We start from the raw sequence: 15342 nt of genomic DNA, 5'->3' as shown, positions 1-15342 counted from the left end.
TCAGAAATTTTTTAAAAAGGGCCGTGTTTTGTGTAGGTTTACCCTGGCGTGGGATTTTGATACCCTTGTAAATCTTCTCGGACAAGGTGACATTTATCAATGTTTTCCTGTACGCACTGCCAAATTCTCTAAAATGACTTTGAAGGCAGCTTATGGTAGAGAAATAAACATATTCTCTGGCAACAGTTCTGGTGGACAATCCTGCAGTCAGCATGCCAAATGCACTCAAAATTTGAGACATATGTGGTATTGTGTTGTGACAAAACTGCACATTTTAGTGTGGCCTTTTATTATCCTCAGCAGAAGGTGCCCCTGGCTAATGACCATGCTGTTTAATCAGCTTTTTGATATGCCACACCTGTCAGGTGGATGGATTATCTTGGTAAAGGAGAAATATTTACTAGCAGGGATGTAAACAAATTAGTGGACAAAATTTTAAGAGAAATGTGCTTTTTGTGCATATGGAAAATTTCTGGGATCTTTTATTTCAGCTCATGAAACATGGGACCAACACTTTACATGTTGTATTTCTATTGTTGTTCAGTATATATATATATATATATATATATATATATATATATATTATTTTCGTGAACGCTGTGAAAGTCCATTGTCTTCATGGATGAGTGACGCCACCAGTCGGAAGACGCTGGTGAAAGTCGATAGATTCCAAACGTCCACCCCAAAAAAATTAACAGGTCCAGCGTATCAATGTCACATTACTCAGAGTATAAACCAGTTAGCACAGCTCTTTCCAAATGGTTCCATTTTATTTCTATCCATGGAATTATTTTATAAGTGAAATTACTGCTGTAGTAAAGCATCGGCAGAGAGAAATACATGCCACACAGGTCTACCATCTGTAGTAAATCATCGGCAGAGAGAAATACATGCCACACAGGTCTACCATCTGTAGTAAAGCATTGGCAGAGAGAAATACATGCCACACAGGTCTACCATCTGTAGTAAAGCAACATTTCCATGGGCAGATGTCGTATTACTATTCTTCAACATGGGGAAACACTTATCTCTCAGGTCTGTGCCCATAATCCAAACTAGTGACAGAACGAACCATGTTAACTTTCTGCTACTCTTCAAAAAAGTCTGAATAATGCTGAATAAGTAGTGGCCGGGCCCAGTCCTGAAAAGCCTCTTAGTTTGACATTTGTACCAAGTGATACAATCATCTGTGACAAAGGATGACATCAGCAGAGCTCAGCAAAGACAGTGAGCATCTCAATCTGCCCCAAGTTTGCTCAAATAACTTCAATCAATCACTTGTCTGAGGGCTAAACTATTTCACAATGGATTGAGAAACACCACTACATGGATGAAATGTTATTGACCAATGATTGGCCACTCAGTGCTATGTATGACAAACCTGAAGGTAAGGATATTGTTGTGTGTTGAACTGGAATTACAGATAATGGTAAATAATGACAACCTACATGGAAAAACAGGCCCCCTCCCTACATACACCTTAACAAAAAATCACCTGAAATTTCATCAACATTAAAAAGCAACCAACTTAAAGCCGTTAAAATAAATGTGATGTGTCTCTTCACAAAGCTGTCTCGACGATCTAGTGCAGGGGTGTCAAACTCATTCCATGGAGGGTTTTTGCTTTTCCCTAAGACACAGAAACAAGGTGAGGGGATTTCTTTACTAATTAGTGACCTTATTTCATCAATCAAGTACAAGGGAAGAGTGAAAACCCACAGACAGTTGACCCTCCGTGGAATGAGTTTGACACATGATCTAGTGCGTGTGCGAGCCACCATCTCACCATATGAACACAAAAATGGGGATTGGCTAATGACAAAACATTCCTCTTCAACACAGAATCAGTTAGCTAGCGTTTGACTGGCGTTCAGAATAAAAATGTAAAGGAGATTTGTCCAAGCTGGTGGAACGGAATCTTCAACAACCATTGTCTCTCCCACCAGGGATGTCCCCAAGCTTCCAATGTCTCTCTCAGTCTCTCCCTTGGGTTCAGTAGCTAGTGAGCGGGTTCGACAGGGAGTGTGTGCCCTGGCGAGAGGCAGGTTGTGACAGGGAGCAGGAAACTCAGTCGGTGGAGAACAGGTCTCCAGCAGAGGGTAGAGGGGCCAGGCCTCCCGTCACATTGGGCAGCAGAGAGAGGTCAGGCAGGCTCTGGATGTGAGACTTGAGCTCCTTGCGCACCTGCGTGACTCGTGCCAGCTTCTGTTTGTACTCCTGCAATACAAAGAACAGTAGCCATGTCAGACGATACAGTTCCGGTGGGTCCACTTTCTACTTCTTTTAAACAATCCCAAGTGACTCACAAAGCTGCTCTAGTTGGATAATGGGAAAATATACACTACCATTCAAAAGTTTGGGGTCACTTAGAAATATCCTTGTTTTTGAAAGAAAAGCACATTTTGTCCATAAAAAATAACATTTAATTGATCAGAAATACAGTGTAGACATTGTTAATGTTGTAAATGACTATTGTAGCTGGAAACTGATTTTTTTTTTTTTTATTTTTTTTTACATAGGCTCATTATCAGCAACCATCACTCCTGTGTTCCAACGGCACGTTGTGTTAGCTAATCCAAGTTTATCATTTTAAAAAGGCTAGTTGATCATTAGAAAACCTTTTTGCAATTATGTTAGCATAGCTGAAAACTGTTGTTCTGATTAAAGAAGCAATAAAACTGGCCTTCTTTAGACTAGATTAGCTAACACGTGTCATTGGAACAAAGGAGCGATGGTTGCTGATAATGGGCCTCTGTACGCCTATGTAAATATTCCATTTAAATAAAAATCTGCCGTTTCCAGCTACAATAGTCATTTACAACATTAACAATGTCTACACTGTATTTCTGGTCAATTTGATGTTATTTTTATGGACAAAATGTGCTTTTCTTTCAAAAACAAGGACATTTCTAAGTGACCCCAAACTTTTGAATGGTAGTGTACATTTTTCACATTCTAATTGCTTTTTTTGTAACAGACAAGCAAAACAATGATTTTGATGGTTTAGACTTGCTTCTAGTTTCTTCTCCCTCTCTGTGAGGGCTTCCTTCTGGCTACCGATGTACTCGGTCAGCATGCGCGCCAGCTGCCTCCTGTCCTCCAGCTCAGCAGCCAGACGTCCGTTATACTCAGCCAGCAGTAGACAGGCCTCATCCACTGTCTTGGACAGTTTATCAGCTGCCTCTTTATCTATAGGGACAGGGTGAGTCAAGTCAAATAAGGTGGAGTTTTTACTTAGGCATAATATTGAAACAATTGAATAGAAACAGCATTAAGTTTGAGAAAACACAATCCCTTAGGCCTACAATACACATTGAGGTTGGAGAAAGGTGGGGGTCAAGTTTCCTTGTGCTTCAGGTACCATGAAGGCTTCCTTACCTGTGATCTTCTCCAGCAGGGACACATCCTGCACCTCCTGTGGCAGAGAGGCAATCTTCTGGCGCACCGCAGCATCACCCGAGGCTGCATTCTCCAGGTCCTGCAGGGCTTTGACCAGCTCCTCCGTCTGAGGGGAGAGGGAGGGAAGGAGAGAAGGGTATGTGAAAGCTCTGGCCAACAATATCCAATTTTCAAGCTTGACCATTTTTCTAAACAACAATTCACTACCAGAGCACAAACTACAAGCTAGAATCTTCCAAATCAAGAGTCCATGGGACAACCTTTGTATCACTGACACCTAGAGGAGAGTTGGGAGATAACTTCAGCTGGTGTGAAAAGCTGTCACAAATTGCAGTGTAATAGACAAAGTACTGGTGAATGAGCTAAAGGCTTATAGAGTTGTGTTTGTTCAGCCTACCAGCTGTGGCCCTGAGAAGTCTGAATTCTGTGGGGACATGTTGCCCCTGTAGTCATCTTCTTCCTCTTCCTCCGGCTCTTGGATCATCTTCTGATAGGTCCGTTTAGGGGCCTTCTTCTCCTCTGCAAAAGATACCACAGATTTAGAAAGAAAACACCCATATTCACAAAAACAACAAATTGAATGTGCATGTTTCTTGGAAATTCTGACATCCAAAATGCCTACATAGGAAACAAGCCTATGTAATGCTGAACTGCTCCGTCAGTGGAGACCCAGGGGACTCTGACTGTACCTGTGGGTTGGTGTTGGGGGCTGTTTGAGTCTTCGATAGCGAGCTTCAGCTGCTGGATGAACTCTGCCTTGTAGAGGCTGCGCTCCTGCCAGATAGTGAGCAGCCTGTCGATGGGCCTTCTACAGCCATCATCTGCCTCTCTGAAGGAGGGAGAGAAAGAGACAGAGATTCATCATGAAATTCAACTCTTCCTCACCGAGCAACTCAATAACTTATTTGATCCTCTTTGTTCTTGTCTTGTTATGCTGCTGTAGAAGACAGTAGCAGTGTAATCCATTTACCAATGTTTTGAAGCAGGTTAATGTCAAACCAGGGCCTAAAATTAACACCCCCAGGTACATTTTGGCATTGTAAAATATTGTGTTCTATAGCTTGCAAACAAATGTGACTCTAGGTGACAACGTAGGGCTGTTTTTTTCCAACACAAGGACTGTTTTCCTTAAGACATTAAGTCTGCTTGATGTTTTGTTTCCTTTGCTTCTTTACTTCCTAGTATCACGATATTGGTATCGTGACAACATTAATTAGCCAAATACTATAAACCCGTGAGGTGACTTGATGCTATTATAAACTGCTTACCAACATAAATAGAACAGTAAACATGTATTTTTGCATCATACCCGTGGTATAGTGTCAGATACACACATGGCTGAAATGCTGTTGAAGCTAATCAGCATCCGGTACCCTAGCTCTCAAAAACTCTAGGCGACATTCTGCTTTCTCCCTACAGTTTTCAGCCATTATCTTTGCCCACGACTAACTCATGTGAACTACAATCCCGACGCTATGCTTTAATGTTTCGTAACGTCAATAATCATTGCTTGCGATACGGCTTTCGAAACATATGGTCCTTATCTTTCATCAGCGAGAAAGAATTCTTAAAAAAATATATTTAAAAAAAGGTACACTTACTGTAGCAGTTTTTCACAGATCCATACAGCTATGGGTTCCTTCATCCGATGACACTACACTTCCGAATTACTCTCACAAACAGGTGTTCGGAGCATACCATGTACCTAATTGTATGTAAACTTTATTTAACGAGGCAAGTCAGTTAAGAACAAATCCTTATTTACAATGACGGCCTACACCGGCCAAACCCAGACGACGCTGGGGCAATTGTGCGCTGCCCTATGGGACTCCCAATCACAGCCGGTTGTGATACAGCCTGAATTCGAACCAGAGTGTCTATAGTGATGCCTCAAGCACTGAGATGCAGTGTCTTAGACCGCTGCGCCACTCGGGAGCCCCTAATTAGCACAGGTGCTTGCCTCATCTTCCATAAACAAGCCCTGTAACATGGAGATATGGCCATGTGAGAACACTAATCCTATCAAGGTTTGTATCAATTTAACCTTTTGATTTTTGAAACATTCTAGCTGATATGAAAGTCCTTATGCTTCCAAAACCGTACCGCACGCGATGGGTGTTAATGTTCAGATTGAGCATAGGGGCTCTTACCAAAACTCCCCTGTACAGAAGATGCCTTCGTCTAATGACTTATGTGTAATGTAATGGAACTGAGAGTCCTGATCATGGGCTACAAGTAACAAAACTACCCAGTTTACAATAAAACACAGGCCTGCATCACAAACCTGCACTTTTCAGTGCTAGACAAGTCTAGCCCTGAAACTGTATCATACCAGACCACATACCTTGCAACATGAGAGCAAGCGTCAACAAGGACTGTCTCAAAGTCTTTGGCGAACTCTGGACCTTTCTTCTTGCTGTTTTGAATCACGTCATTGGCAAGATAAAGGAAAGTCAACTTCCTGCTGCTTTTTGCTGAGACAAAGACAAATACAGAACGTAGACCGGGTAAATATGGTTTGGCATACTTCGTGTGACATCAACGTTTCAGTCTGTAAATAGCAGTTAAAGAATGCTGTCGAGGTGGCGACGTTCATAAGTTCTCTCACCTTTCTTCAGTTCTCTGTGCCATACTTTGACGATGAGCGGCGAGTGTTTACGATGATGAATGATCCACAGAGACAGCGTCTGTACACTTTGCTGAGAGTTGCTGAGCTCCGAAAGCTTCTTCTCCAACGCAGACTCAGAAAAAGAAGACATGATGTGCCCAGAAAGTACTATTTGATGTACCGTTACACACCCCACAACTTTTTGAGGTTAACTGAGGAAACCAACAATGTCCACAAAAACAAAGTTCCCGCCAGTTAAACACGCAACCTACTGCATAAAACGGTCTAGCTACTCGTTAGTAGCTAATCGTCTCTCTATGCTTCTCTTCGCTAACAGGATAGCTACGAACCCGTGTAAAATATACATGCGCATTTACATTGATGAGTGTGTAAGCTTGTTTACCTAGCGAGACAACTATAATAGCTGTTTACAAATGGCCAACTAGAAAGTCCTAGATAGGTAGCCTAGCAAGCTAGCTAATCTATCCACTTGCTTTGTTTACTAGCTAGCTATTACGATACTAGATGTAAGTTACTTACCAATACATCTATTTATAATTTAGCAATGTGCCGTTTGAATACATGTAGCTGTAACGTTACTTTGAAACGTACGTTTCTTCGTTAGCTACAGTACTAGTATAGTAGCTAGTTAACTAGCATTCTAGAAACCACCACAGCTCTCTGGATCGCTTCAAAGATGGCCGCTTGACCTTTCACCCGACTCACAGGGTTCAAAGTCTGTTCAAAACCCTTTGTGAATCTTGTGAAATTAGATCATGACTATAAACATTATTCAAACGACTTAAAATTACATGCAAAGTTGCTAGCTAGATCAACCGACGTCGGTCAAGACTATGCTATTATGTTATTGACTGTACGTTTGTTTATGTGTAACTCTCTGTTGTTGATTTTGTCGTACTGCTTTGCTTTATCTTGACCAGGTCGCAGTTGTAAATGTGAACTTGCTCTCAACTGGCCTACCTGGTTAAATAAATGTGAAATATATATATCTTTGTTTTAAAGACAAGTACAGTATCACCAGCAAAAATGTTGCGCTAGCTAGCTTACTGTTAGTAAGTTAGCGTAGCCAAAGAGTATCTCAGGCTACTCGCTTAGCTACCTGGGAGAAGTGAACTTTGATCTGAACACCGTTGCAATATCTTTCTTTTAAAGTATGAAGTGCACCAAAGCTCGCTAACAAGCATGGGAAGCATACACAACTGTATGCGTCGCAGAATAGTGACGTACTACAGGAATAGTGATGCTTGTGTGACGGACAGCAGGGACCATCAGTGGCTAGAACAGCTAGCCTGTTTTCATTTAGTTTCAGTGCTGTATCTCGAAATGAGTTCGTCTCAGATGTCCGTCACTAAATATATACCAGCAAAGTTAAGCTTATTTGAATATTACTTTGTTAGGTTGTTCTAGCTTTGTCATTTAAGCATTCCATTAGCTAACTAAGATAGCTCGATACTGTATATCTGGCTAGCTAGCTAACTAGCTTTAAAAATGATGGTAACTAGCTTTAGCAAGGGTGGTCAGGCAAAGTTCTGCTTTGGGTGATTAGCAACAGACCAAATTTGACTTATAAAATGAACGTTTAGGGAACAAAGATATACCTCTAAGCTATTATCCTGATAAAATGAATTTGCTAGAGTGCATTGAGCAGGCATACTGCTGAACAGCATCCTACTACTTTCCTAAAGAGTAAATGGTAGCTATGATTCTAATATCTTACTTTTCTGTTTCAGTGAGTAACATCTGTCTTCAAAGAATGGACCATCTGATTGACGACCCAAAGCTTGCTTTTGCTTACCTCCATCCAGCCTGTGTGCTTCTGGCTCGTGAGCCCACGGTGGGCAATGTGGAGCACACAGCTGAGGCATGTAAATGATAGTCCTGCAGCTGCTGCAGGGTTCCATGTCCTTTTCACTCTCTGCTTCGCCCTCAAAAACCTTGGCCCCAAGCGGGATGGCTTGGTCCACGCTGTGGCCGAGGCCATGGGCTACGTCCTGGAGAACACCTGTGTATGGAGCTGGGAGACGCTGAGGGATCTCCTTTCTGAGCTTCTGCCTCTGCTCCCCCATGGACCCAAGGAAGCCAGCACCTGTCTCAGAGGTGCTGAAAGCTGCAGTACTGAGGTACATGGATGCTCTGCTGCATGCAGCCTACCGTGATGTGGTCTTCAAGCTGTTTGAACCCGCCATGCTGCCTGGCCTTGTGGCCGCTATCTCTCTGCTGCTTGCCCTGGGAGAGCAGGAGAAGTCCCTCGCTGCACTGAAATGCCTGCAGGCCCTGACCCTCCAGTGTGACTGTTCTCTGGACCATGTGTCAGTGGGTCAGTAAGAGAGGTGTATCCAAGGCAACACCGTGGCTTCTTTCTTACCTTGGATTGCTGTGAGCCATGTGATCACTGGGAATATTAGGCATGGACAAGTTGTTATTGTTAGGGCAATAAAGGTGTGGTTCATGACAGTGGGACTGGTGACGACCAGCTACAGAACAACAGGGCTGGGAAGATACAGCCCTGGGAGCTGGGGAGAGTAGGGGAGCTAGTAGTGCAGAGGACTCGGGACTGGGTGAGAAACACCCCTGGGAGGCTAGCCTTACTGTTAAAAAAATTATAATATCCTGCACCTCAGCTCATCATCACTGGAGAGTGAGGCGTGACATGGTCAAATTCTCAGACCACCAGCGGGTGTCCAAGGTCCTGATACAGGTGTTGGAGTTGAACGTGATGGATGTCCGCATCGTGGAGGAGAGGAACTCTTTGGTTACCATGGAGACAGGGCCCCACGGGGCACATGCTCAGAAGAAACATTTCCTCTACTTCAGAGACCAAAGGATCTTCTCCATTCTCAAGGAAAAATGTAGGATGTTAGGTTACTATGGAAATGTGTATCTCCTAGGGGATCACTTTATGGATCTGTACAAGGAGTCGTCGGTCTACAGGAAGCAGGCTGCCATGGTGATGAATGAGATGGTCACAGGGACAGCGAGAATTGGGGTGGCAGGGGACACGGACAAGCAGGGTGTGCCCAGTCAGGAGGACTTGAAAGCAGCATTGGATTCCATCATAGAGGATTAAACCAGCCTGAGCCACTGGCACCTGTCAACCCTTATTAGTGAGGGGCACAGGAGCAGCTAAGTCAGTCTAGTCTCCTCTCCATTTCTAATGGGGTTGAAGGGAAAGGGAATCCCCTCCAGTTGGTCCTAGTAGTCCACAATCCACGAGCTGAACAGCAGCATCTGGCAGATATGCATCCAGTTGGAAGGGATAGGCTGCTTCACCCAGGCCTTGGAGATGGACTTCCATCTAATTCTGATGACATCACTATACCCGGTTCTGGAGAAGGCCGGGGATGAGACGCTGTTGATCAGCCAGGCAGCACTGAATGCCATGTGGGACATTAACCAGGCCTGTGGATACTCCTCCCTGAAGGATCTGATCAATGAGAACTCTGGCTACCTGCTGAACAATGTGTCTCTGAACCTCCAGAGGCTGGGTGTCCGCCCCCAGGGTCCTCACCGTCATGTTTAGCCACTCCAACCCCAGCCTGCTGCCTCTGGTGGGGGACCTCGTCCCGGATGTGTTTCTGGCTCTGGACATGAGTTACGACGAGATGTCCCCTCTGTTCTGCACTGTGCTGCACTCACTTATGAAGGCTCTAGGTGAAGTTTCCATATCCACTTAAATGTTTTCCCTAGTTTATAACATTGTTATCACCATGTTATGCAATACTCTTTAATAGGAGAACTCAGAGGAAATTGAAATACAGGACAGAAAATGACAGCCTTTAGCTATAACACAGCCTAAGTAACACAATCTTAATCATGTTTCTTTTCAACCACAGCGAGATGGTTCCTCTCTAGTGTTGGGGGAACCAGTGAGAATAAAGGAACCAAGAAGGCGTGGCGTGAGCAGGACCAGCTGAATGTGCACCGGTTTCTCCTGGACTACCACAAACAGAAAGATCTGGTAGAGCAGTGCACAGAGCACCCAGGTTAGTTGGGGCTCTCTCTTTCTGGCTGCCACACTATTCCCCTGGGAGATCATTTCTCACACTGATGCACAGCATTAATGCTATGCTTGGTGAAGCTTCTTCGTACTACTGTGCCATGTCAGACCTGAATAAGTTTCACTCATGCTGTTTTCCTCACAGCTGGGTCCCAAGTCAATGCACTGCTTTTTAGGGATCGGCAGATTTTGTGTGGTGTACTTCTCCCAGTTCAAGTCGTGTTTCACAAATGTCTATTGAAAGCTGTTCTATAGAAATCAGAATCCATCAGTGTTATGACTCGCTACGTTCCTTGCCGTGTATTGAAGTGTTCTGTGGTTATTATTTCAGAGATCCCACCTCTGGTGGATTTTGAAGAAGACATTGATGGTCCTGATGTGAAAGCTGAACTCCCAGCTCACATCGCCAAAGAAGCCATGGAACGCTGCATTCACCTGCCCACCGACCACCTGCCCACCTGTCCACCGACCACCGACTCAGCCTCAACATACAGTCGTAGAATGTTTAGCACTCAAACATAAGGAGCTTGAAAACTGTAAATGCAACTAGTTTGTGCTGTGCTGGATGTGCTGGAGCTGTGTGTCTGTGTGCTGATTGAGAAGGAGAATGAGCTGCTCCCCATAGCTCACTGCTGCTGGCCTGACTCACTGCTGATGATCCGTTAGTTGCCCTCCAAGTCTTCAGGGTATCTCACTACTTCCACCACTCTGGCTATTAGTACACTACTATTTAACTCAGTGGAATAATTATAATTTCATGATTGTTTATATAGTTTAATAATTGATGACACCTGTGTGTCCAGAGGTCACCAACACACTCTCATTTCTTTATTCTGGGTCACACTCAGCTCTTTTTTTCATAATTGTATTGGGAATGTTAACTATTTTAACTCAGCAAAAAAATAAACATCTCACTGTCAACTGCGTTTATTTTCAGCAAACTTAACATGTGTAAATATTTTTATGAACATAACAAGATTTAACAACTGAGACATAAACTGAACAAGTTCCACAGACATGTGACTAACAGAAATTGAATAATGTGTCCCTGAACAAAGGGGGGTCAAAATCAAAACTAACAGAGTATCTGGTGTGGCCACCAGCTGCTTTAAGTACTGCAGTGCATCTCCTCGTGGACTGCACCAGATTTGCCAGTTCTTGCTGTGAGATGTTACCCCACTCTTCCACCAAGGCACCTGCAAGTTCCTGGACATTTCTGTGGGGAATGGCCCTAGCCCTCACCTTCCGATCCAACAGGTCCCAGACGTGCTCAATGGGTTTGAGATCCGGGCTCTTTGCTGACCATGGCAGAACACTAATAAAATCACGCACAGAACGAGCAGTATGGCTGGTGGCATTGTCATGCTGGAGGGTCATGTCAGGATGAGCCTGCAGGAAGGGTACCACATGAGGGAGGAGGATGTCTTCCTTGTAACGCACAGCGGTGAGATTGCCTGCAATGACACCAAGCTCAGTCCGACGATGCTGTGACATACCGCCCCAGACCATGACGGACCCTCCACCTCCAAATCAATCCTGCTCCAGAGTACAGGCCTCGGTGTAACGCTCATTCCTTCGACGATAAACGCGAATCCGACCATCACCCCTGGTGAGACAAAACCGCAACTCGTCAGTGAAGAGCACCTTTTTCCAGTCCTGTCTGGTCCAGCGACGGTGGGTTTGTGCCCATAGATGACCTTGTTGCCGTTGGTGTCTGGTGAGGACCTGCCTTACAATTGGCCTACAAGCCCTTTGTCCAGCCTCTCTCAGCCTATTGGGGACAGTCTGAGCACTGATGGAGGGGTTGTGTGTTCCTGGTGTAACTCAGGCAGTTCTTGTTGCCATCCTGTACCTGTCCCGCAGGTGTGATGTTCGGATGTACCGATCCTATGCAGGTGTTGTTACACGTGGTCTGCCAATGTGAGGACGATCAGCTGTCCGTCCTGTCTCCCTGTAGCGCTGTCTTGGGCGTCTCACAGTACAGACATTGCAATTTATTGCCCAGGCCACATCTGCAGTCCTCATGCCACCTTGCAGCATGCCTAAGGCACGTTCACACAGATGAGCGGAGACCCTGGGTATCTTTCTTTTGGTGTTTTTCAGTCAGTAGAAAGGCCTCTTTAGTGTCCTAAGTTTTCATAACTGTGACCTTAATTTCCTACAGTCTGTAAGCTGTTAGTGTCTTACCCACCGTTCCACAGGTGCATGTTCATTAATTGTTTATGGTTCATTGAACAAGCATGGGAGACAGTGTTTAAACCCTTTACAATGAAGAGCTGTGACGTAATTCGTAAAAATCCAAATAATCTTTGAAAGAGAGAAATGTCCCTTTTTCAGGAACACTTTTTCTGCTGTGTTTAGCTTTTTGGCCACTAGGTGTCAATCTTGAACTGTTTTTGAATTACAAAGTGTGTGTCTGATAGACTGCATTGAATGGTGTATGTGCATGTAAATGTCCCCAACAGAGCTCCTAAGTGAAAAAGACATCGATGCTGCCTTAGTCAAGGGAAATGGAGACACACACAAGGCAGAGCCACCATGATACCCACTGGTTTTCAACAGTAGATCAGTTTGGATACACTTCAACTAGCTGAGTCGATACATGGTCTTCCTTGGTGCTTGAAGATGCTGCCTATTTCCTCATCAGCCCCAGAGGAATACAGCTGGGTAGGCTGAAGTTGAGACATCGAGAGACAGAGGCTGCAGAAGCAGTACAAGAACACACTGGTAAACATCGGCTCCACCTCACCGCTGAAACGTCTCCAGAAAGGCAATTACTAGCCAGGCCACAGAGAAACATATTCTCCTAATGTGATATGCTTTTAGCTTTATTTACCCCATAGAGAAACTCCTGGGCTGGACTCTCCCTCAGTATTTTGCTGTGTTTCCCTCCTGTTTCCACATGAGACAGAAGGGATAGGGATACAGGATAAAATTAATTCTGAAATAATCCCCTTTACCTTTTGAAATATGCACCAATGTATTCAGGCTTGTTTTTCAACCGTGTGGGTTGAATTGCCAAATAAGCAAAGCGTCGCTAAAGACCTTGAGGAAGATGCGATAAGACTTATTTTGAAATGATGTTTGAATGGTGGCCCAGTTAGGAGCTTAGGGAATATGTGTCTGTGGGGTGGGGGCTACTACTACAAAGTGATGAAGTTGCCATGACTATGAAAGGTACTGAGAGTGGGGAGTGGATGTGTGAAATCTAGGGATGGAGACAGGCTGCTGTGAAATTCCCAGGGGATTTCAGCAGTTTCTACTCAACACACTCCAATTTTTTCCCCATTTTTTTTCCTTGGTTTTCCTTCTGGTATATGTGTTGTATTTGCAGGGGACTCAGACCTGGATGCTGGATGCCGGTTGCAGACAGCCACCCAAACTGCAAGAGGCATGTCTCAGGTATACGTGTAAAGCAATAATACATCTAGAAGTAGAATATATTACAAGGCCTTGTCTTACACTATATATACAAAAATATGTGGACACACCCTCAAATGTGTGGATTTGACTATTTCAAGTCAAATGCTGACAGGTGTATAAAGTTGAGCACACAGCCATGCAATCTCCATAGACAAACATTGGCAGTAGAATGGCCTTATTGAAGGGCACAGTGACTTTCATAGAATGCCATCTTTCCAACAAGTCAGTTTGTCAAATGTATGCCCCGCTAGAGCTTCCCCAGTCAACTGTAAGTGCTGTTATTGTGAAGTAGAAACATATTGGAGCAACAACGGCTCAGCCACGAAGTGGGCGGCCACACAAGGTCACAGAACAGGAGTGCTGAAGCGCGTAGCGTGTAAAAGTCATCTGTCCTCGGTTGCAACACTCACTACAGAGTTCCAAACTGCCTCTTGAAGCAATGTCAGCACAAGAACTGTTCATCGGAAGCTTCATGAAATGGGTTTCCATGACCTAGCAGCCTCACACAAGTCTAAGATCACCATGTGCAATGCCAAGCATTGGCCTGAGTGGTGTAAAGCTCACTGCCATTGGACTCTGGAGCAGTGGAATAGCGTTCTCTGGAGTGATGAATCACACTTCACCATCTGGCAGGCCGAAGGACAAATCTTATGGCGGATGCCAGGAGAACGCTACCTGCCCCAATGCGTAGTGCCAACGGTAAAGTTTGGTGGAGGAGGAATAATGGTCTGGGGCTATTTTTCATGGGAAATCCTAACGCTACAGCATACAATGATATTCTATATGATTCTGTGTGGCAAATGTTGTGCTGATTCTGTGCAAGTGTTGGGTAAAGGTGTACATATTCCAATGTGGACTAAAGGCCAGTAATTTTGAATGTTAAAGTAGTAATTAAGTCTTTATTATAATATATTTTTGAAATGCCTGACCATTGTAACTGCTTAGCCTTTCATACAAGTAGATATAGCAATCGATGTCATATTTGACCTTTTCCACCACAAGTAGAATGGCAGAGCTTTCATTTTGCCTTCCATTCCAGCTTCAAATTCACATCTTGGTTCCATTCCACCTTTAATAACCAGACGTCATGGTCATTCCACACAAACCTCCCAATGATTCACACAGAATAGATCTGCTACTTGCTGCACAAATGCCTGATTGCAAGTTGTATTCAAAATCATGCTACAACTTTAACTCCCCTGAGGGTTCAAGTGTAGGTTACAGCCCGGGCTTGTTTGTCAAGTCTTGTTTAGACTGAGGGGTCTGGAAGAATCTCTGACATCATAATGAATGTGTGGGCCGGGGAAATGGGAACAGGGTTGCCACGTGTTTTGCGTTGGCGAGGGAGCGCTTTATCTCCTCTGTACTTTGCTATTTATCCAGCTGACAATGCTGACAATAGCGTCATTACTCATCAACCATGGAGGGCCTGTCTGGCAGCCCATAAAAACACAGCCAGGGATAGGATAATGCGCTATCCCCTAAAACCAGGTTATATTCTGTTAATCATCTGACACAAGCATGGCTTGACTGATTAGGCAGGCACTGCTTGGCACACCAATGGATAGATAATACAGTTCTGAGGAAATGACATACTGTAAGACCGAATGTGTTGATTGCTGCTCAGGATACATGGGCGTGAGGAAGGAGACTGGCGAGAGAATGTGCGACTGCCTTATGAGGTAACTGTGATGGAGTATTCTGAATTTTGATAATTATGTCTTTGCAGCATACAAATCAGTGTGTGGTCGCATATAAATGATAGCAAGGTCAGACGTCGACTTTTCAGGAATGTAGTACAAACATTTTCGATCTATCATCGTCTCAAGGGCTTACATATTACAGGTACTGAATTATTAAATATTCTGAAGGCAGATCACATTCAAGTCACAAT

General features: G+C 44.2%; 1 protein-coding gene and 1 pseudogene across 1 annotated transcript; one reads left to right on the top strand and one right to left on the bottom strand.

Moving 5' to 3' along the window:
* Positions 1–544: 544 nt before the first annotated feature.
* LOC112244988 (regulation of nuclear pre-mRNA domain-containing protein 1B) lies at positions 545–6855 on the bottom strand. Its single transcript, XM_024412910.2, has 8 exons — positions 6548–6855; positions 6008–6219; positions 5744–5873; positions 4089–4228; positions 3797–3918; positions 3379–3505; positions 3014–3189; positions 545–2217 (listed from the first exon to the last, which is right to left on the bottom strand). The coding sequence occupies exons 2-8, from the start codon at positions 6156–6158 to the stop codon at positions 2068–2070; spliced, it is 996 nt and encodes a 331-aa protein (XP_024268678.1). The 5' UTR covers positions 6159–6219; positions 6548–6855; the 3' UTR covers positions 545–2067.
* A 548-nt stretch (positions 6856–7403) lies between these two features.
* LOC112244987 lies at positions 7404–10946 on the top strand (annotated as a pseudogene).
* The last annotated feature ends 4396 nt before the right edge of the window (positions 10947–15342 follow it).

The sequence above is a fragment of the Oncorhynchus tshawytscha genome, linkage group LG16 (genome assembly GCF_018296145.1).
Source record: "Oncorhynchus tshawytscha isolate Ot180627B linkage group LG16, Otsh_v2.0, whole genome shotgun sequence".
In the NCBI taxonomy this organism is placed as follows: Eukaryota; Metazoa; Chordata; class Actinopteri; order Salmoniformes; family Salmonidae; genus Oncorhynchus; species Oncorhynchus tshawytscha.
Note: the sequence above shows the minus strand (reverse complement) of the source record. Positions and strands in the feature narration are given on the sequence as shown.

Excerpts from the sequence above, each read along its gene's own strand:
- LOC112244988 (XM_024412910.2), bottom strand. The coding sequence starts at position 6,158 with ATGTCTTCTTTTTCTGAGTCTGCGTTGGAGAAGAAGCTTTCGGAGCTC. Across the intron at positions 3,190-3,378 it reads CCTGCTGGAGAAGATCACAG|ATAAAGAGGCAGCTGATAAA; the intron begins GTAAGGAAGCCT and ends CTGTCCCTATAG. Across the intron at positions 2,218-3,013 it reads AGAGGGAGAAGAAACTAGAA|GAGTACAAACAGAAGCTGGC; the intron begins GCAAGTCTAAAC and ends TTTGTATTGCAG.